Source organism: Purpureocillium lilacinum (assembly GCF_023168085.1).
Source record: "Purpureocillium lilacinum CBS 284.36 DNA, scaffold_5, whole genome shotgun sequence".
Taxonomy (NCBI): domain Eukaryota; kingdom Fungi; phylum Ascomycota; class Sordariomycetes; order Hypocreales; family Ophiocordycipitaceae; genus Purpureocillium; species Purpureocillium lilacinum.
Genome location: NW_027072115.1, coordinates 3,032,952 through 3,054,181, shown reverse-complemented (window position 1 = coordinate 3,054,181; position 21,230 = coordinate 3,032,952). Strand labels below are relative to the sequence as shown.

The 21,230-nt window shown below is 60.1% G+C and overlaps 9 protein-coding genes across 9 annotated transcripts; 5 read left to right on the top strand and 4 right to left on the bottom strand.

Moving 5' to 3' along the window:
- Nucleotides 1-42: 42 nt before the first annotated feature.
- Nucleotides 43-675, top strand: PLICBS_007531 (uncharacterized protein; the record flags this gene model as incomplete). Its single annotated transcript, XM_018320972.2, has 2 exons — nt 43-272; nt 342-675. 2 exons carry the CDS (start codon nt 43-45, stop codon nt 673-675), a joined length of 564 nt encoding a protein of 187 aa, XP_018180869.2.
- Nucleotides 676-992: 317 nt separating this feature from the next.
- PLICBS_007530 (uncharacterized protein) lies at nt 993-3,698 on the bottom strand (the record flags this gene model as incomplete). The annotated part of the gene is made up of 7 exons (XM_065601196.1): nt 993-1,211; nt 1,303-1,514; nt 1,577-1,780; nt 1,848-1,879; nt 1,961-2,567; nt 2,671-3,541; nt 3,600-3,698. The coding sequence occupies 7 exons, from the start codon at nt 3,696-3,698 to the stop codon at nt 993-995; spliced, it is 2,244 nt and encodes a 747-aa protein (XP_065457268.1).
- Nucleotides 3,699-5,055: 1,357 nt separating this feature from the next.
- PLICBS_007529 (uncharacterized protein) lies at nt 5,056-7,489 on the top strand (the record flags this gene model as incomplete). The annotated part of the gene is made up of 2 exons (XM_018320970.2): nt 5,056-6,121; nt 6,198-7,489. The coding sequence occupies 2 exons, from the start codon at nt 5,056-5,058 to the stop codon at nt 7,487-7,489; spliced, it is 2,358 nt and encodes a 785-aa protein (XP_018180867.2).
- Nucleotides 7,490-7,928: 439 nt separating this feature from the next.
- PLICBS_007528 (battenin CLN3 protein) lies at nt 7,929-9,361 on the top strand (the record flags this gene model as incomplete). Its single annotated transcript, XM_065601195.1, has 2 exons — nt 7,929-8,070; nt 8,130-9,361. The coding sequence occupies 2 exons, from the start codon at nt 7,929-7,931 to the stop codon at nt 9,359-9,361; spliced, it is 1,374 nt and encodes a 457-aa protein (XP_065457267.1).
- A 98-nt stretch (nt 9,362-9,459) lies between these two features.
- On the bottom strand, nt 9,460-10,899 carry PLICBS_007527 (uncharacterized protein; the record flags this gene model as incomplete). Its single annotated transcript, XM_065601194.1, has 3 exons — nt 9,460-10,642; nt 10,700-10,707; nt 10,756-10,899. 3 exons carry the CDS (start codon nt 10,897-10,899, stop codon nt 9,460-9,462), a joined length of 1,335 nt encoding a protein of 444 aa, XP_065457266.1.
- A 689-nt stretch (nt 10,900-11,588) lies between these two features.
- PLICBS_007526 (uncharacterized protein) lies at nt 11,589-13,295 on the top strand (the record flags this gene model as incomplete). Its single annotated transcript, XM_018320968.2, has 3 exons — nt 11,589-12,133; nt 12,187-12,998; nt 13,057-13,295. 3 exons carry the CDS (start codon nt 11,589-11,591, stop codon nt 13,293-13,295), a joined length of 1,596 nt encoding a protein of 531 aa, XP_018180865.2.
- A 1,999-nt stretch (nt 13,296-15,294) lies between these two features.
- PLICBS_007525 (uncharacterized protein) lies at nt 15,295-16,701 on the top strand (the record flags this gene model as incomplete). The annotated part of the gene is made up of 3 exons (XM_018320967.2): nt 15,295-15,419; nt 15,480-15,904; nt 15,971-16,701. The coding sequence occupies 3 exons, from the start codon at nt 15,295-15,297 to the stop codon at nt 16,699-16,701; spliced, it is 1,281 nt and encodes a 426-aa protein (XP_018180864.1).
- A 512-nt stretch (nt 16,702-17,213) lies between these two features.
- PLICBS_007524 (uncharacterized protein) lies at nt 17,214-17,810 on the bottom strand (the record flags this gene model as incomplete). The annotated part of the gene is made up of 1 exon (XM_018320966.2): nt 17,214-17,810. One exon carries the CDS (start codon nt 17,808-17,810, stop codon nt 17,214-17,216), a length of 597 nt encoding a protein of 198 aa, XP_018180863.2.
- Nucleotides 17,811-19,312: 1,502 nt separating this feature from the next.
- Nucleotides 19,313-20,377, bottom strand: PLICBS_007523 (uncharacterized protein; the record flags this gene model as incomplete). Its single annotated transcript, XM_018320964.2, has 1 exon — nt 19,313-20,377. The coding sequence occupies one exon, from the start codon at nt 20,375-20,377 to the stop codon at nt 19,313-19,315; it is 1,065 nt and encodes a 354-aa protein (XP_018180861.2).
- Between the last annotated feature and the right edge of the window lie 853 nt (nt 20,378-21,230).

Below are 21,230 nucleotides of genomic sequence, written 5' to 3'. Positions count from 1 at the left end.
TCCAGCTTGCAAGCAGCCAGTCAACAGCACCACATATTGACAATGACCGACTACAGCAAGCTCGCTGAGCAGGCCGAGGCCGACCTCAACACCTACCAGTCCAAGACGGGCAACGCCCGGCCGCAGGGCCTTGACGACGCGGGCGTCAACTCCATGGCCGAAAAGAAGTTTGACTCGGCAGAGGTAAACTATGGTGACGAGCTGAGCACAAACCGGGGCTTCAACAAGCGCATCCCTCCCAGCGAGGGTGGCGTTCTCGACGATCGCGGGCGGTAAGCATCTCCCCCGCTTGCACTTACACCTCATAAGCCATCACAGCAGCTGACAGAAGGCTGCATCAGACATACCCGCGGACAGCACTTTGAGGGCAGCGGCAACCCATTGGACAAGGTTGCGCAGTCTTACGAGCGCCAGCCCGGGCAAAACGACAACGATGTCGTCCCGGCGCGGGTACCTGAAGTTTCCGGCACGGGCAGCATTGACGACATTGCGACCCGCGGCGCACAGGCGTCGCGCGCCAACGTCGGGAGCAACCCGCCCGGCCCAGGCGGTCAAAAGTACAAGGGCGCCGACTACTACACGCCCGAGAGCGTGCCCGACAGCATCTCGGCCGAGGGCTGGGTGGCGCCGGAGAGCGTGACGGAGGCGAGCAAGGAGAGCGAGGGTCTGCGATAGACGGATGTAGCGTTATGAAGTTTAAGCACTGCGATTTTTGACGTGAATCTTTCAATGTTTCACCGATCTGGTGAAGCCTAGGGCTTGCATATCTGCATGTGATCTCTTGTGCACCCGCTTCCTGCGAATGCGCGTGATGGTTGTTGGCGGCGCTGTCTTCAAACGTCACACGACAGAACCATTCTCTGTCGGTTAAGGCATTGGGTAAGGTTGAGAAACTGATCAAATGAGGTATTGAGGCGGGAATAGCAGTGCGCCCCGTCACAGATACCAGCAGGCTAGAAACGGCATCACAGCGTGGGTGCTGACTCCGGATCTTATCGATGATTATCTGTGGACTGGGGCTTCCTCGCAACAAGCTTCGTGAGCTCTTCCAGCGCCGCCTTGCGCTGTACATTCGGTTCCCCACGGCCGTCGTCGTCGTCCTCGCCCAGTTCAGTCTCCGCAATGTCCCGTACGTGATGAACCCCGAGGGCCTCACCAGTAGAGTTTGCGTACGAGAAAGCCGTTCGTAGTATGTTCTTGATGATCCGACCCTAGGAGCACTACTGTCAGTATCACTGCGTCGGAGTTCACTGAGACACGATGACAAACATTCAATTGCAGCTCCCCCAACGTTTCGAATACCTTGGACGTCCATGAATCATCGATCTGTGTAGACGTCTTCTTTCTGTTGGTTGTGATCAAAGTCTCCCAGATTCTTGCCTGGGCTTCAGGGGTCAGGGGCCGGTACGTGATCGTGACGTGGATTCGGCTCTTGAATGCCTCATCAAGGTCCTCTTTACGATTGGTAGTGAGGAAGAGGACTCCTTGGAAATATTCGATCTTGCGGAGAAAGACTGTGCATCAGATCAGCTACGTGTCAGGGGATGCGTGCAGACCGAGGCGGACAATTCCTTACCGCCCACAATGGCGTTCCTCTCAATTTCAGCAGAGATCCGGCGGCAGAGAAGTACATCAGCCTCGTCCAGCAGACACACTGCCTTCCACCTCTTGCCGAGGCGGAAAATTTCACTCAGCCTCTCGTCAACCCTGGCCACGTCGGTGCCCAATTCGCCGCCGGAAATGGAGTAGAGCGGCTTGGTAAGGAGGTCCGCGACGCTTTCTGAGCCGAAACGGTCAGCGCACCTTGCCCACTAGTACATTGCATGGCCGCTGAGGGCTAATCCTACCCGCCGTAAGTGTCTTGCCTAGTCCTGGAGCCCTGAAGCGGTGGTTGTTTTAGCTAATATACCAGAGCAGTGCGATAAGACGGCGTTGATGGAGGGCTGGGGTACACGCATACCCGTGAAGGAGAAAGATGAGTCCTTGGCCCTTTCCCTGAATTACATCGTCGAATGAAACTTCCATGTGGCCGCGGACAAGGCCCTCAATCAATTTCTTTGTCTCCACCTTCATCTGGAGGGAGTCGAATGCTGTCTTGTTCCATTCCGGGGGTCGCAGCGAGTCACTCAGAGCCCACATCCACTTCTTCTCCTTGAGCGCAAATACCGGAACTTCGGCAGGAAACAAGAGATCCACGCAATCTTTGGAGATTCCAAATTCCGCTTCCACAGCAGTGCGGAGGTCATTCAGGGTTTTGACTTTTCTCCTCTTCGCTTTTGACGGCTTCGTAACCGGCACGCGGCGAGGTTGGTCGAATACTTGCTGGCCTGCGGCAATAAAATCACGGCCCTCGTGCCCTTCACCCTGAGGTCCATAATACTTATCACTCACTTGGCCTCGTGGTATCACCGTCTCAGTAGTCGAGGACTGAGTGTTTGTAAACTCGTAAAGTGTGTCAGCTCCCTGCAAGTTCTTGGCGAGGAATGTTGCCCAGTCGGCCATTACGCGCTCGTCGATGTTTATGGAAGGCTCGTCCTCCTTGATGACAGAATCATAGTCAGCCGAGTCTATCAAAAGACGGGTGAGATTTAAAGAAATTTCGCTATCCCACCTGAACCCCAGTCCTCCTCCTGGGCGCCGCTTGTTGCCTAGCCGGGCCCTCATACTCACAGCAGTGGTAAGAATCAAGCCTGCCTCCAAGGAAGGCTTCAAGGGATCTTGCCCGCTTCTGGAGCGTCTGTTGCAGCTCGTCCCAGTCCTCATAGTATGCCATCGGAATGGCTGGCAGATCCCTGATGTTGAGCACTTGTAGTGGATGCGCCGAGAATCTGACTTGTCCCCATACCAGGCCCGGCAATTTTCCGTTGAAACCGACCCTTAGGCCCGTAATCACGCAGCGCGGAATCCCGCTCTCATGTGGTATCGATTGTATGTTACGGCATATCCAGCATTCCTGGCCAACCTTCGTTTTGACCACCATCAGGGTGTTGGGGGGAAACATGGTCCAGACAATGTCTCCGACAACTTGCTTCTGCAGCTTGTACTTCTCATGGTCGTCAACTATGCTGGACAGGACTCCGTGCTTTGGGATGAAGTCGTTTAGAAGCTGCAGATCATTCCTGAGCTGTTGGCTCCTGCTCATGTCTTCGAGGGCCTCCTTGATTGTCTCGCGGTGGAAGAACAGCTCGTAGAAAGGCATCCGAAGTTTGATGGGGTTCGTCTGGAGGTTTGAACCGTCATAGGTGGCCTTGACAAGTTTCCTGAATTCATCACAGAGAGATGGCGACTGTATCTCGAGCTCGACCGACACCAGATAAGGAGCACCCTGCTGTGCCTCTCGCCATACCCGGCGTAGGATTAGCGCATACTCGCTGTACTTTTTCTCCTGGATTTCTTTCTTCAATCTTTTCCCCTCTGGGCTGAATCGGTTTGTTGGGATAAATTCTGATTCATGGCCATCGAGGACCTTGCGTTGCAATTCAACGACGTCGATGTACCCCTTGCCAAGGGGGAGGGAAGCGGTCCTGGCTGGCTCGGGCTGCTAGAAATTCTTGTCAGCCGGAGCCCGCCCATAAAGCTAACGGGTCTGAATGACATACGGTGCTGGGCACAACTCGATGTTCCGAGTCATTAGTCTTAATAGGAGGGGCAGTAGAAATGGCTGCTGGCGCTGCCGACAGGTACTCTTGGAATGACATTGCGGTGTGCGGGCCGAACGCGGGTCGCACCTCCCAAGTAGTGTGAATGGACTTGCACAGTAATTAACATAATATGAGGGCGCTTTTTCAAATGGGTGGCATGTGAGGTCGAGACGATGTTGGAGACGAGGAATGAACGAACAAGCACGTGGGCGAACTTGACCGTGAGCTGACATGCAGCATTCAGCTTCCTCGACGCTGCCACATCATCTGCTGCATGATAGTATGTGTGTCTCGGCGAGTGACGGCGGGAAGAAGCCCTGCATGCCCATTGTGATGAGACTGGACTGCATCGCATATGCATCAATGTGCACTTTCAAAGACAGCCCTATCAGGGAACGATCGTAAGCGCTGTCACCCAGTCCCCTATATGACCGGTTAGGCCCTTGTCAATTGAACCCAGCCCCAACAGCGCAGATCTTCCAGTGCATGCCGACAGGCCGTGGATTCGCTCAGCGTCCCCGAGTCGTAACCCAAAAAGGGACAAACAAAAAAAGAAAGTGCCAGGACCTTTGTTGCCGGGTTCATGTTCCAGTTGAGGGAAGAACCATGCAGCCTCGGACACGTGCACCAATGCGCAGCCCCCTCTCACAGCACTATTTCATTTCGCAGCCTGCTGGTTCATGTAGAGAGACAGAGATCGGACCGACCCGCTAAATTTGTCAACTGAAAGCAGTTAAGATCCGACCTGACCGAGTTGGTTTTACCCCGGGCGACATCTTTGTCGTGGAAGTCATCGACAGTTCCGCGGCTCGAACGGCCTTACTGGGCCACAGATGCCTGCACCCAGTCGCCAACGATTTGGGAGGCACAGAGCTGCCCAAACAGGGACGGCTGAAAGCCAAAGTAGCGTGACTGTTTTCATGCGGCTGGACGTGCATGCTACATGCACTACGTGTACAGGTCTCCTCACCCACGCCATGCAAAAGAGTCCACATCCCGTATTGAGGAAACCTTTACATACCTGCACTGCAACATATGTGCCACAATATTCCGTACTCGTTTCGGCAGTGACAGCAGTCGCCGGGCCTCCACAGCCAACCCTTCATACTGACATACGCGGGGGAAGCAAGGTCGAGTGAAGACAGAGTGACTGTTGACACCATCGTTCCACGAGCCCACGTCCCAGCCACCCTCCAGTCATTTGGGGTGTCTCTCCACCAATATGCATTTTTCGCTTCCCCTGCCGGCCGTTGCACGATCAAGGGGCGGCAATCGTGGGAGGACGACATTGCAGTCTTCGAAGGCTGAGAACTCTGCCTCCCAGACTCGTCTTTCTCACCCAGCTACCGGGTTCGCAGACGGTGGACCTCCAGAAGACGAGGTGACGATCGATGAAATCCGCGACGCTGTCCGCATGCATACACGCTTTTCTCTTCCTGTTCTTGACCCCGGCCTTGTCGTCGAGGACTTGCCCACATTCGACGACTTGGCCGAGTACGCTGTCGACAAGGAACAGCAGTTCCGTCTCTGGGAACTGGAGGTGAAACGACTGTTTGATGCCGTGCAGCCCGGTACACCATTTCAGGCTTTCAAAGGGACCGAAGCCTTGGATGTCGACTCGAGGAGGTCCTACGAGATTCTGTCCGACCTCGCTGATGGACTGGTCGTGGCGTTGGCCGTCCTTGAACACGACGGCCAGAATTTCCTCGTCGAGCACAAAAAGGGGCTTTTCCAGCAACGCCTTTTCCAGCGCAGTCGGCAGACCCTGGAGCGGTTCTGCGACGCCGAAGCGGACCCCCCGCACAGCGACTCAAACCAGCCGAAAGCCAGCGAGGAGGACCGCTTCAGATTTGTCGATCACTGCACGGCCGTCATCGCGAGAGTCCTCCTCGCGGCAGCGGAGGGTAGGCACTGGCAGATCTTCATCCTTACAACATTGGTCAAGATCTCGACAAAACTCAAGGTCGTGCTGGCGAAGCCGGCTCACTGTGCCCAAGTTTCCTTTGACAACAATACCGCCGGTATATATAATGAAAAATTATCGATACCGGACCACGGCCATCGTGAGCGGCAACAGCAGGCGTTCAATGCAACGGGCTCGCAAAGGGACGCTCTGATGAACCCCCTCCTACAGAGCATTTTGGCTGCCCGGGGCGGCCAGCTCGACAAGAGCGATTACGAAGGGCGAAAAGAGGTCCTGAAGACCTTTTACTTCATCCAATGCACGAAATACCGCCTGGTCATCCTCCAAATGTTCGAGTACCTGATGGTTCCCCTCCGGGGGCGGTACCGCCTCGTCAAGAGCTCCTTAACCTCGTTTGAGATCTGCGCAATGGTGTACGAGACCGGATTCGAACAATTCCGCACCATGGTATTTCAAGACAATGACATGGACCTCAGCGGATCATCCGACCCGGGCATGATCAACTTTGCCTATGGGGCTTTTGAGGTGCTTAAAGAGGCCATCGGGGCGTCGAGAGGTAAGTATGCTCCTCGAGAGGAAGCGGGAAGGGCCACCTTGGCTTGCTCTCGTCCACCGGCTTACCGAGGCAGCAGGTCTTGCCGCCCCGCCGCCGAATGCCGGCAGCAACCAAACACCGAGTGATCCTCCAGAGAAAGATGCAACACGCGAGTCAGCGGGGACGCGCCTGTCGTGGAGCATCCGGATGGACGAGAGAGGGAGCCAGACAGTCCAAGAGCTGAATCTGCCCTCTATGAGCCAAGTCATCACTGTGCTAATACCTCTCTTGATGGCACGACCGCAAAGTATCGGCCAAATTTCGAGTTTTGTCAACATGGTGATCTTTGCGGACCTGGACGGCAATCGGCAGGATAATCCGGTCAAGCCCAAGACTCACGATGCGTACACAGCGTTTGTTTGTCTCACGACGAAGGGCTTTGTCCAGAATCAGCAAAAGGCTTTTGCGGATCACGAGCACACCACATCACTTTCGCACGCACTCATGAGGCGTACGAATGTGCTTGCCGGAGACCGCATCGGTGTCGTCAGGAGGACGTCGAGCTTCGCGAATGCAGGCCAGATAGCTGAAGCAGAGGATGAGGCCACGATTCAGAGCCGGGTCAGAGCCCACCAGGAGGAGTTGAAGAGGGTCAGCGCCCAGATGAGTGACTGGGTCTTCGAGGAAACGGGCATCATGGTCAATACCAAGCTGTACGTGACGTCGGTGATGGCCGCGGCCACGCTCCTGGTGTGCGGCGGCATCTCGGTCGGGGCGTCCATCGGGGAGCGCATCACGGGTGTGGACCCCTTCAACATCGCCACATTCTGCTGGGTGCTGGCGGCGTTTGTGATACTCTTCTGCAAGACGGTCCGCGTGCACGACTGGCCGTGGAACGACTTCTTCCACAGGCGGGTGCTCTGCAAGAGCGTGACGGAGCTGTCGTCGGTGACGGGGGTCAAGCCCGACCTCATCCTGGCGAAGCTGCTTCACGACGAGTCGCGGACGCTGCTCGAGACCCGCGGGCCGTACAACTGCGTCTTCAACCGCAAGAGCGAGTCCCAGGACGGCTTCTCCATCAACGTGCCGATTTCGACCTGGACGATGCTCCTCAGCGGGCTAATCATGGTCGAGGTAGAGGGCGAGCAGGGCGGCGGCCTTGTGTGCCTGGACTTGAGGAGGGGCACCAAGTTGCTGTCAGTCGAGAACCTCGGATCGCACGACTCTAAGGAAGGGAAGAAGTTCATCTTCTGCGATCGCCTACCGGGCCAGTACGAGAAGACTGCAAGCGGCGGGGGCCCGGATCGGATGCAGCTAAAACGAGGCCAGGAAATGGTATGGATGCGGACCGTTGGCCTGTATGAAAATGCGAATGCCGAGTTTGTATAGGTCGCATCACGTTAAATGCAGGGTGGACCGCGTATCTCGGGAGCAGCAACGGTCGGGTAGATTCTATCAACACACATCGGTCGGCGGTCGTTTCCAGTGGAGGCACCATCGGGCGAGGTTGTTGAGGTGCCGACCTAGGGGTGTCCAGCAGGTATGCGGGTGGTTTAACAGTGGTGGCAAGCTGCTGGAGCCGCTGGAAGGGTGGGGGCCCAGGCGACGCATAAAGAACCTCGGAAGCTTGGAACCTGGAATGTTAAATGACCCTGTCGCGTGACCTGGGCCCAACGCGGCGCACGCATGCAATGCGCTGTCACGCCCAGCCTCATCCGCCGCTTATCTCGCCGACAACACCTGTCTTGTTCCAAGCACTGCAACTCGTTTGCATCCCAACCATGCTGCGAGGCATCGCCGCCAGCCCACGGGAATCATCAGCGCCGTCATGACGAACCGCTCCCCTTCGGCCTCCGGGCTGCTGCCCATGCCCGGAGCGCCCTCGTCCTCGTGGTCTGCCTACTCGGCCCGCATGGCCGCCCTCGCCCGCCACCCGGACACCAAGGTCCTCATTTCCTTCTGGCTGCTCGGTGAGTGGTTTGGAGTCTAATGCGACGCGTGCGATGCGTGCATACTAAACAGTGCGCAGGCCTCATCAACAACGTCCTCTACGTCATCATCCTCTCGGCTGCGCAGGACCTCGTCGGCACCCTCCCCAAAGGCATCGTGCTGCTGGCCGACGTTGTGCCGTCCTTCTTCGTCAAGCTCATCGCGCCGTACTTTATCCACCGCGTGCCCTACCGCGTGCGCGTCCTCGTCTTCATCGCGCTCTCCGCCGCGGGCATGCTCATGGTCGCCCTCACGCCGCCCTCGCGCTCCGTTGCTGTCAAGATGGTCGGCGTCGTCCTCGCCAGCCTCAGCAGCGGCGGCGGCGAGCTCAGCTTCCTTGGCCTGTCCCACTATTACGGCCACGTCAGTCTCGTCGGCTGGGGCTCTGGCACCGGCGCTGCGGGGCTCGTCGGCGCCGGCCTCTATGTCGTTGAAACCGAGTGGTGGGGCTTCGGCGTCCGTGACAGCTTGCTCTTCTCTGCGTGCTTACCGGCCATCATGTTTGTGAGCTTCTTCTTCATCCTACCCCACGACCCGCTGCGCAGGGGCCCTGGCCGAAAGGACTACGAGACCGTACCGGACGATGAACTGGCTGAAGAGGAGGTTGACGAGATGTCGCCAGGCGTGGCATCGTCGGCGCTGCTTTCCCCAGGACCGTCGAGCACGCACGCCGCATATTCGTCGCACTCTTCTCACCACAGCTCGCTCCAGACGAATTTGAAGCGCGCAAAGGCTCTCTTCGTCCCGTACATGGCGCCGCTGCTCCTCGTGTACGTCGCCGAATACACCATCAACCAGGGCGTGGCGCCGACGCTGCTGTTTCCCGTCGACGAATCGCCGTTCAGGGAGCTCCGCGGCTTCTACCCATTCTACGGGTTCCTCTACCAGCTCGGCGTCTTCATCTCCCGGTCCTCGACGCCGTTCCTGCGCATCCACCGCCTGTACATTCCGTCATTTCTCCAGATCGGCAACCTCATTCTGCTCACCCTCCACGCGCTCTACTACTTTATCCCCTCCGTTTACATCATCTTCGTCGTCATATTCTGGGAGGGCTTGCTCGGTGGCGCCGTGTACGTCAACTGCTTCGCCGAGATTATGGAGAATGTGCCCGCCGAGGAGCGCGAGTTTAGCCTGAGCGCGACGACGGTGAGCGACAGCGCGGGCATATGCATCGCCGGCCTGGTCAGCATCGTCATGGAGACGAGCCTGTGCGACTACCAGGTTGCGCACGGGCGGGACTGGTGCCGGCAGATCAAGGTGCACCACGACTGAGCCCCCGAGAACACCAGCGTTGCGCTGGGTGATTTTACTTCATTTGGTTACCGGTGTACATTAACAGATATTTGGGTATTAGCGGGTCGTTTAGGAATCTACAATATCTCGATAATGTCGGTGCTTGGGACCTCATGCACCTCGTCGACCACGCCGTACTCGGTCCTCGGCCAACGGTTCGCGTCCTCGAGCTCGTGCATCAGCAACCTCCAGACTCTCCCCTGCTCGCCGGGCCTGTCCCTGACGCCCTTTTGGTCCAGCCACAGACGTATTGCCCGCCACTCCCGGTCTACGCGCAGCTGCATCCACCACCACCCAAAGCGGCACATCAGCCCGAGCCAGTACCCGAAGAGCCACACGGCGCGCTCGTCCTCGGCCTCGAGCATGTCGCGGAAGCGAAACTCCATGTCCAGCGCGCCAACGAAATTGACATAGAGGAAGAAGCACTCGTCGCGCGGCTCCAGGTCGCGGACCTCGGCGAGCATGCGCGCGGGCTCGCGCAGGAGGTCGTCTTCTCCAAGCAGGTTCTCGCGGTCCAAGCCAAGAAAGGCCATCCAGTGCGCGGGAACACGGTCCATCCGCTGGTTCTCGCCGTAGAATGTGCCTTTTTCATCATCAGACGCCGCATACATCCAGGAAAGGATAGTGTCGTCGCGGTAGTGCTCCGTGGTCAGGAGTAGCGGCTTGAGCCCCAGCTGCAGCGAGAACCAGCTCAAGCGCTCCGGATCGTCGGGACGGAAGAGCCACGTGTCTTGCACCTGGTCGTCTTCGGCAAAGGAAAACGTCAGCAGGTTGAGGAACATGGACGTGAGCACAAAGGCGTCGGCCGTCTGCTGATCGAGCGTGAGGCTCTGCAGCGCGTCGCGAAAGCTCCGCACGGCGAGGGCCTGCTGGAAGTGCTCGGTGACGCGGCTCAGCTGGCGGCTCTCGGGTGCCCAGTGGTGGTGGCGCAGGTGAGACGCCGAGACGGCGAGCACGGCCTCGAGCAGAAAGGGGCGGACAAGGCCCAGGGCCAGGATGGGATTGGGGTTCCCGCTGTCGAGCAGCTGCAGCTCGGGGTACAGGTTCTGGAAGTGCTGGATCAAGACGATGCGCGGGATGCCGTGATGCGTCGGCTCTTGCGACATGTCGAGCCCGGTGACGGCGGGAGAGGTGAGCAGATCGGCGGAGGGCATGCTGCGGCGGCCCAGCATCCTGCACATCTGGCGGATGTGCGCCGACGGGCGCTTGGCGACCTGCGAGGAGGACTCAGGGGAGCTGGCCTCGTCCGCGGAGGGGTAGCTGCACCGAGTGTCGTTGCGCCGACAGCGCGAGCAACAGGGCCTGATTTCATCGCACTGTTGGCGCTCCAGTCAATTGCCGTCACGACAATCACTTCGACGGTGTGCACTGACCTTGACCCGCTTCACCTTGCACGCAATACACCCCTCCTTGGACTTGCGATGCGCCTTGCGCTTCTGGTAGCGTCGGGCCGTAGCGTTCCCTTTCTGCGGCATGAAGGAGAGGACCCGAAAGTCAGGCTCGGGGACGCCCGCCATGGCAATCTCGCGACGCTCGGTACGACGCACCATGTGCTAAACGTTAAACGAGATGGAAGCACTCGGTGGCGTTGCGGGTGGTCGGTTTGGCATGCAGCTCGGCAGTTCACAGTTTACACCCCAACTGCGGCGGTCAACCCTGGTTCGAGTCGGCAGTGACCTGTACGCGACCCGATGAGGAAAACGAGCATGGCGAGCGGGCAGAAGGGGATGCGGTTGTGCGGTCGCTTTAAGAGGTGTCGCGAGTCGGATCAACTGAAGATGGGCGTGACGAAGCTGACGAGATGGTGGCTGAATGCTCGTTTTCCTCTTTGGGACGTAGCGCGGGTGTCGCCCGCTGAATGCCGGCGCCCCACCCACACCAAGCCTCCGGCCGAGGAAACCGCCTTCAAAGTTGGGCGTTTCCATGCTGGCTCACGGCACTTATATGCCCCTTTGGGCCTCTCGCTCTCGCCCCTCGTCGCCATGGGATCTAGCGGTGATTTCATCCCGGTCATCGCTGCTGCCTCAGCCCGGGATGAGCCACTCCGTCGTCATCTGGTGATGAAGTCGGATGGCGGTGCTCGTTTGCCCGATATGGCATCTGGAGCATCATGAGTTGGAATATAAGAACCTGGCAAGCTTGTGTTGGCGACTGGAGATGATGCTCAAAGCACGACCTCCAGAAAGCAACGCAAAACCTGTCAGACATGTTGCTCAACGCCACCCTCCTCTGGCTCACAGCCATGACCAAGGGCGCCCTCTGCAGCCCCGCGACCAAGTCGAACCCGTCTCATCTCGATGGCTTAATAGACCTGGGCTACGCAAAGCACGTCCCGACATACGTCAATACCACAGCCTCGGGCCAGCGAGTCGCCATATACAAGAACATACGCTTCGCCCGGTCCCCGACTGGCGAACTGCGCTTCCGCGCACCCAACACCAAGCTGTCACGCGTGGACGGAGTCCAGGACGGCAAGGTCCCCTGGCGGAGCACAGACTGCATCGCGTCGGCACCGCCCTATGTGCCCTTCCCGGTTAACGGCACGACCTGGGGCCGCGAGGACTGCCTGTTCCTCGACGTGTACGTACCGGAAGGGGTGAGACCGGGGGACCAGGTGCCGGTGCTGCACAACTTTTACGGGAGCGCGTATGCGTTTGGAAACAAAGAAATGTTTATGAACCCCATGGGCTTGTTTGATTTGATGCACAAGCAGAATCTGGGCAAATTTATCGTCGTGGGAAACAACTACAGGTCCGTCTGTGCATCACTCCGTACGGTGAATACATGTGCTAATGCAGCGGCAGAATGGGCGTTTCCGGCTTCACCTGGGCCGCGGACGAGGACTTGGACGGCAACGTCGGGATGCTCGACTGCCTCGCCGCGGCGGAGTGGACGGCCAAGTACATCCACAAGTTTGGCGGGCACGGGAAGCGCATCACGGCCATCGGACAGAGCGCCGGCGCCGGCATCATCTACTACCTGACAGTGCTCAACGGCGGGCGCGGCAAGCCGCTGCCCTTCCAGCAGGCCTTCATCTCGTCCCCCGCTGCACCACAGCGGCGCGATGTCACGGCGCGGCAGCGCAAGATGTTCGACATGGTGCTTGAGGCAGCGAACTGCACGAGCCTCGCATGCCTGCGGGCCGCGCCCGAGACAACGATGCTGCACGTCAACGACCGGCTCATCAACCAGATGCCCTCGGAGAGCGGCGGCGGCACGATCGGGCCGGTCATGGGGTTCGGCCCGGCACCCGACGGGAAGCTCATCCCGGACATGCCCTCGGTGCTGATCAAGCAGGGTAGGGTGCACAAGGACTTGTCGAGGCTCGTCGTCGGGTCCATGGCGCTCGAGGGCAAGGAGACGTCGCACGACGTGGGCATGCCGGGCTACTTTCCCACCATGGTGCGGCAGCAGATGCCCGCGGCGAGCAACGCGACGGTGCAGGCGCTGCTGGACCTGTACTACCGCCCGGGGATGGAGAAGCAGCTGGCGTGGGACTTTACGACGGACGCCGTGTTTGCGTGCAACGCGTACAACCTGGCCAACGGGCTGCCGGACAAGACGATGCGGTATATCATGTCGACACCGCCGGCCGTCCACGGCCAGGACCTCCTGTGTAAGTATGCCCCTTTCCGCTGGTGAACCCGCCAAGCTAAGAGGAGTCACCCGGGCAGACTACTTTTACGTCGACGAGGAGCAGACGCCAGTCAACGACCCGGAGCTGGTGCTCGCGTTCCAGACGAAGCTGCTGGCGCTGGTGCGCGGCGAGGACCTGGCGTGGCCGGCGTACGGCGCGGACAAGCGCATGTACAACGTGACGCAACGGTTTGAGGCGACGACGATGCCGGCGGAGCTGCGGGCGCGGTGCGACCTCCTCAACAGGTCCGTGCTGGACCAGGCCAACGGTGCATGAGGGGCTCCTTCATTCTCCGCGGGTAATCTCGTGCGAGCCATGGTAGAACATCAAGAGACTGTACTCTGTAGTGCAGAGGGGGTGACGCAAGAGATAGAGTTTGTTACACGTTGTCAGTTACCCGAAGGGCACCGCAACGTTTCTAGCGGGTTTATGAAATGCATCGGCAAGGTCGGATATAATCGTATGTGGTCTCAGGGGGAGGGCAGATGCATGCAGGTTTACACTGCCGTGCCAAGCATAAGCCTGTCTGGAATGAGAACCCCCTTGACCACGGCCGGAACGGATAGACGAGGCACGTGGGCAGACGGGTGCTGGTGATGGGAGCTGCCGGCCGTCAGACACGGGAGAGCGACGGGCGTCTGAAACTGCCGACAGCACCGGCGTGCCCTGCCAAGCGTGAACTTTGAGGGTTGCCGTGGATGACGGTGAAGAGGAGCGAATCAACCAGCTGCCGAACTGGTGCAATACGATGGAAGCCTCAGCAAGGAAAGTTTGCATGAATGAGACCATCGCAATCACATACCACACCTTTCCCACCGGCCGAGTGCTCGGGCACCTCCAGGGCGCCCCATAAAGGTTGCTAACGGCTCCCCAATCAGGGGGACCCAGCGGCGGAACTGGGGGGGAATAGCGCTGACCTGGGCGCGCCGTAGAGGCTCTTGGCGGGGCGCGTGATAGGCCGCCCGCAAGGACCGGCGCCGCCCCCGCCAGTGGGAAACCTGAAGCTGCTTCTTCGGGCCCCTCACCCCAGTCCCAGTCGCCGGGCCTGCATGCGGCTTTGGACGCGAGTGGCGCCGTGGCCGCAGTATAATTTTCCTCGATCGGCGCCGAGGCGGCAGCAGCTGAACGAAAGAGGCTGAAACGGCACACGACGAGTATGCATTTTTATGTACCGCGTTCTCCAGGGAGCACGGACGCATGTGGTAGCGTGACTTGCCTTGATGGGGAGGGCGTCCACATGCCGCGCATGGCTGGATCGTAAAGACTATCGACCTGGACAGGCTATTCGTGTTGACCTGTCGTGCGGCGGTGCGGAGTTGAAACTTCCAGCTTTTGTTCAGGCGTTTATTTACAGCGCATAAGCGGCGGCGTGGAGATCGCATGCTGCGACCCGACGGGGGGGCAACATGACGCGCTCGTATCCAGGCGTTCCTTCCCCCTTGTCGCCTCATCAGCGATAAACACCCAGCACGCAAATCAGCAACCATGGATGATAGAACAGCCTTGGCGATACTTGTTCGCGCGCCCGCCAAGCCCGCGCTGTCTCGCGCCAAAAATCTCCTCCACTCGCCAGCACACACACACCCGGCCCTATTTTCCTTCTGTGTCTCTTTTAACGCCGGCGGCCCAACGACGAAGGGGGCAGAAGGACTCGTCATCACTTATTTCCAGTCCCGCCGCCGGCCCCCCCCCCCTCGCCTCCCCGGCCGCCCGCCCGCCAGAGAACGCCACGCGACGAGACGCCCGCCCCTATTTTCTGCTTCTGTGCTGGCCGGCCGTCTTTTGGCTTTTTTTATCGGTGTGCGCGCGCCTGTATGGTGCCGTCCCGCCGAGAGACAGTCTTTCCACACTTTGCCGGCCTCCTTCTCCCGCCGTTTTGACCCATTGGCCCGCCGACCACCCGGGCGAACCTCCAACCGGCGATTCTCTTGTTCCGTTGCTTCCCCTTCTCTTGTATCCGTTCGACGGGGTGGCTGCCGCTGTTTTCCTTTCGTGATTGCATCTCGTCCCTTCTCCACGCTCGTTCGCTCGCTAGTGTGCCTTGTCGGTCATCCATTTCATCTGCGTCGCTGTGGTCCGTCCTGCAGTCGCACTTGCTTCAACGCCGCGATTGCGTCTACCCATTCCGTCTGGACCCGCCCCGCGCTCGCTTTGCTCCCCCCTCCGCCAGTCGATACGAGACCGATGCCATCGTCGAGGCTCCGGCACAGCAGCGATTGATCGAGTCCACGGCGCGGGCCGCTTCTCTTAGCATCCGCATTATTATGCAGGCATCATGATCTTTGGCGGCTCAGCTCGGTCCACCAGGGGGACCGCCCTCATCGTCGGGGCGGTCGTCTTCATCCTCGCCTTCATCGGCCTCATCTTTAACCACCTCGACTCGTGGCACCTGCCCGCAACGTTGGTCGCGTCCGTCCCAGACGTGTCTTGCGCCCCTGGCTGACCATTGATCCATCGCAGAACCAAGACGGGCGAGCAAAAGCACCACGACTTCCCCGACACGTCGTCACCACCCGCCAACAACCCCGACACGCCGCTCAAGCCCGCCACGTCGCACGCGCCTCCGCCGCCGAACCCGCCGCCGTTTAGCGAATCGACGGCCTCGGAACACGCCGCCGAGCTGCGCAAGTTCTACCTCAAGCAGCTGCGCAAGCCCTCCGTCAAGCCCGACGAACCCAAGTACAAGCCCTGGGGCGCCTTCGACTGGACCCTGCCCGCCAACCCGCGCTGGAAGCAGCGCATGGGCGAGAGCCTCTGCATCATCGACCTCGACAACCGCCCCTTCAACGAGTCGGGCGAGCTCTTTGGGCCCGAGCCCATGTCCTGGGCCGACCCGCCCAAGGTTCACGGCATCTCGCTGGGTATCCTCAACCACTGGCTCTACGGTACGGCCACTCCCCGGCGGATGCTTGGAACTCTAAACGGATGAGCTGACAATTGCCCCCCTGCAGCCAAGATCCATGGGTACAAATACTACTACATCAACATCGGCGAGTACCCCGACCGCCGCGCCTCATGGAAGAAACCGCCCGTCATGAGCAAGATCCTCAAGGAGCACGACGTCTGCCTGTACATCGACTCGGACGCCATCTTCCACCGCCTCGATCTGCCCATGGAGTGGCTCCTCAACTACTGGCAACTGTATCCGGACAGCAACTCGCTCGGCCTGGCCGTCGACCCGGACAATGACTTCAACAAGGATCGCTTCCACAAGCTCTACCTCAACACGGGCTTCATCATCGCCCAAAACAACCCCACCACGTACAAGATCTTTGACGCCTGGCAAAAGTGCCCCGATGACGGCGAGCCGTACCCCGAGTGCACGCAGTTCCGCCTCAACGCGCCCGGCCAGCCCACCGACCAGGGCGGCTTCGGCACCTTTGTGCGCTACAACTTCACCGAGCACATCCGCGAGCTGCCCTGCACCGAGGCCAACGGCTTCCCCGAGAGCGACTCGGGCTGCAAGGGCCAGTTCATCCGCCACCTATGGACCGGCAAGAACGACCAGATCAAGATTGACGTCGGCGAGCAGCTCCCCGGCCCCTACCTGCAAATGTTCCACGAGCGCTTCACCGCCGAGCGCAGCTATTACTACATCAACGAGCCGGACCTCATGGCCAAGGGGCCCAAAGCCTCGGTCAAGAAGCCGCCCAAGGACGAGGGAAAGGGGGGCTCGTGGTGAGGAAGAACCGTCGGTCGACCGACGTGACATGATTTATCGCAACACCATATACGCACATATTATACGTACACACGATTACTCGGTTGGCTTGGGTACCGGAACCACGGGGAATAGACGCCAGCAGAGATTACATGGCGGATCCCACGACCAACGTTTTGGCGGTCATCATGCTTGGTTCAAAGGCTTCGGGCCGTGGCCCTGTACATAATAGGCTTGGGCGGCGCCATGATTGGGTATAAACTAATTTCATTGATATGACGTTTGACTCGAGCTTGTTCACATGCAATGCAGATCCGGCAGCGAAGACGACACCAATGTGAAACTGATGCAGGAAAGGACATGTGGGGAGAAGACTCCTAACGCCTGGCTGTGGCTTTCCTCGTGAACCCGAGGTTTCATCACGCCCTTTTCGTCCGAACGCAGCGCAATATCGGTGGTTTCATCCCATCCCGTTTTCACCCCGAGGCCGAGATTTCACCACCTCTTGTGCCGGTTCATCCCAGACTCCCCTGTCAACCACGGCCGGCAACCTCCCGCCTGCCGCCGCGCCGCCCCCGCGATACGCCATACTCGGCCTTGACCTGCGGTACGACATAGTCGACGTGCGCCAGTCGCAGTTCGACGTGGCCGAGCGGCATCCTGTCTGTGCCGGCGCCGAGCCCGCCACCATATGAGGCCAGCTCTACGACCCGCTCCTCCTGCTGCTCCTGCTGCGGTCCCCGTTCTCGTCCTTGCTGGTGGTCCTGCTGGTGGTTGTTCTGGATCTGCTGCTGTTGCTCGCGGCGCGCCCTTCCGATGTCGCGGGTGTTGTTCCACGCGATGCGGGCGGCGCACGCCCCGCAGGGCCGGTCGGTGTACGTCTCGGACTCGGACTCGGCGTAGTGGCCGCTGCGGCAGCGGAGGCCGTGGTGGCGCAGGACGTGGAGGGCGGCCTTGGGGCGGCGCAGGGTGGTGGACGACGACGAGGACGATGAGGACGAGGGCGAGGACGAGGACGAGGAGAGGGGCGAGGCAATGTCGCCGTTCCAGCAGGGGACGAGATTGCGTCGCTTGTTGAACGTGGTGGAGCACACGGGGCAGGCGTTCCAGGAGATGAAGTGGAAGCACATGCTGGGTGCTTGGGCACCGCTTGGTCGGGTGCTAGATGCCAGGTCAGGTCAGGTGCTGGAGGGCGGCAACAACCTGGTTGCGTTCTGCACTCTTGAAGCTATATCCGTCGAAATGCCCGTGTGCGCGAGATACGGGCGAAGAGCCTCAAGGAGACGAGTCGGTATCCGTTTCTTTCCTGGGAGCCTCGGGCTCCGTGACAGGATAAAGTACCAAGGCCTCAATGGGTCGTCGCCCCCCCGCCGCGGGATGCAAGGGGAAGTAATAGGGTTCGGCACGACTGGGTGTCTCCAGACGGCGGCGCAGGAGCTGGGCGAGCTGGGCAGGGCTGGGCCGGCTTTGCTCAGCTTGGCGTGATGCGAGCCCTTCAGCTCCAGGGTTCTTATCAGGCGACACCGCCGAATGGGCAGCGGCAACGACTCCAAAGCATTGGCCGGTTCTGTCTGTCTCTCCTACGCCCCCTTTTTCTTCTGCGGACAAAGACGCACGTGCGATATGCCAGTGTGCAAACCTTCAATCCCGGAACGGAGAGTCGGAATTCGTTGCAGCGGAGTGCGTTGGCAGGGTGGAAATGTCGTGGAAGGGAGTAGTAAGTAGTAGTAACGTAGCGCTGGGGGGATAAGTAAGGCCCCCCGTGCTTGTAAAGCTTGCGTGAAGTCCGGTTCAAGAAAGTCAAAGCCCCCAATGACGCCATGGAGCAGCAGCACCTCATCAGTGATCGCTCACGCTCTCTGGGGCAGCACCAAACACCAGACTTGTGCCAGCTGCTGCTGCCGACCGCCGTCCCAGCCGGGCGATGGACTAAAAAACCAGATGGGTGCTAACGGCAATCGCCCAGCCGGTGTGTGAGTGTGTATGCCCCAGCACGAGCGATAGACCGCAAACTGGGCAAACGGGACATCCAAACAAGGCAATACCTAGGTAGGCAGACTCCCGTTCCTGCCGGGACGGTCGGTCGGGGGCCTGGCTGGCAGTCGTTGCGTCATGGGGCCGAGTCTCGGTCAGGAGCTATGAAATGCCGGGGGGCCGTTGTGCGTTACACGTTGTGCGTGTGGGCATGGCGCCGCGGGCGGGTGTAACGGAGAGGCGCCGGTACGCTGGAGGGGCTCGCGGAAGTACCGCATACGGCAAGATTGGCACTCTGGCCGATCTGGAACAGCGCCAGGCCAGTGCCAGCCGGGCGGTGTCTTGCCTGCAGCTGTGTGTGAGACTGCACCTAGTGTGTGAGATGGGAGTGTGGGTGAGATGCGGCGACGGGTCTGTGATTGGCACGCATGCCAGGGTGGGATGTCATGTGGATTGTTGTCGAAGTGATGGACATCGTGATGGCACGGCATTGATAAGGGTCGTGTTGATATCCGATGCTTCGGCTTTCGAAGCATCTGTCCATGTATGTCACCGCCAACGCCGTGCTTGTCTATTATGTATGCTCTCTACCATATATATTCACTCTATAGTGCCCATGCCATGCCATGCCATACACAGCCAGTAAACAAACAAGCCCTCACTCGGCCTCTGGATCCGCCCAGACCACGATATTAGGCGGCACGTCCTTCATGTCGCGGAAGAAGCGCGCCACCTCGGCGTCGCTATACCGCAGGCTAAAGTGCATGAGCACAAACGTCGTGCGCGGCCATCTACGCACCACGGGCTCGAGGTCCCGCCAGAGCGTGTGCTTGGTGCGCTCCGCCTGGCTCGCGTGCTCATCCCGCAGGAAGCTGCACTCCGTCACCACCACGGGGATGCCGGCGCGCAGCCACGCCGGCGCAGCGGCCAGCGTCGCCGCCGTCGTGTCGCCCAGGAAGGCGAAGATGGGCGCCGTGTGCGGCTCCGTGATGGACGGCGCCGAGGGGGACGACTCGGATGCCTCGCGCAGGCGCTTGAGCTCCGGGCCGGGGAGCGAGGCCAGCTCTGGGCGCAGCCGGTGCGTCGTCTGGCTGAAGACGTAGCCTACGCAGGGGACTGTGTGGTCGCATGCAAAGACGCGCGCTGTGATGCCCTTGGCGCGCCTGAGCGGCACCTCGTCGCCGGGCGAGACGCCGTGCGTGACGTGCGTGCCGAGCCAGGCCCGCTCCTCGGCACTCCGCTGTCTCCTCCCACTGCCGTCGTCGCTATCGCCCTCTCCCCCTGCCTCATCACCACGCTCACCTTCCTCTTCCACGGCGAGCCCCTGCGCCGCCGCATCGCCCACGCGCACCAGCCCGCCGAGGTTGAGCATCGTGTTGGCGAGGACAAAGTCGTCAAACGCGGGAGCCATCTCGCGCGGGCAAACCACGTCGGGCGGGTCGTCGCGCTTCACAAACGCGGGCGCGAGGAGGGTGTGGTCGCTGTGGCCGTGCGTGAGGAAGATGTGCTTGGGCCGCAGCTTGTTGACGCAGAGGCCCGCGTCGAGGAGGAGGTTGAGCTGCGGCACGACGAAGCTCGTGTGCCAGGCGGCGCGCGAGCGGCCTGTCAGCACGTACTGGCTGTAGGGCTTGGGGAATCGCCATTCCAGGACAGGGGAGCGCGGGGACTGCGGGAGGGGGGTCGCGAAGGAGGGGGCGGGCGGCGGTGGAGATGGTTGCGACATGAGGAGGTTTTGAAGGCGGTGATGATTTCGGGTTGTGGTGAGAAATCTGGCGGGCAAAGGCGTGGCGGGCGGGCCTGAAGCAGATGCCATGCGCTAGCCTGACGGTGAAAGGCGTTACTTGCGCAAAGTCAATTCGGAAAGAGTACGCATGTTGGTTATGTCATGTGGGTTTTGTGATGGATGCGGTAGTGTTGATGCAAGAGTTGAGAGGTTGGCGTCAACACTCAGCTTCAAGTGAAGCCCGTGCCGTGGCTGGAGGATCTCCGGCGTCCCCGCTACCAGACCGCCTCTGCAAATACCCAGCACAGCCCGGTCCCGGTCCCCAGCTTGGGCGCCGCAACTCTTGCTGAAGACTCCGGCACTCGAGGCACAATGGAGAAAAACCATCATGGATAGGGCGAGCTTTCTCTAGGGAGGCCTGCTTGACCGTTTCGTCCTGCAGTTATTAGTGCTGCAAACAGCCAGGCTTGAACCCTCGTGGCCGGGCCGGACCCGCACGCCGGGGCGGGGTGGGGCCCGGCACCGGGCGCCGGATGGGTCACCTTAGGGAGCATCTCACAACCGGGTGCACCCTCATGGCAGGCAAGCGGGCCTCCCGCTCACACTCGGGTACACAGGGTAGAACGGGCCCGGACTGCGTGGAAGAATGCCACGTGTGGCAAGGCCGTTCCACGTCTAACCGCAGCACAACATCCTGGTTCGCTGCCAGGTGTACCGGCCTACACACCGAGCAGCCGTAGCCGTTTACGTGTACCACGCGGAATGTGTTCCCTCACTGAACTCGCAGGGGATCACGAGTTTTGGAGCACGTTCGGCGCTGTTTGAGAGTCACGTTGCGTCATTGTCCCTCCGC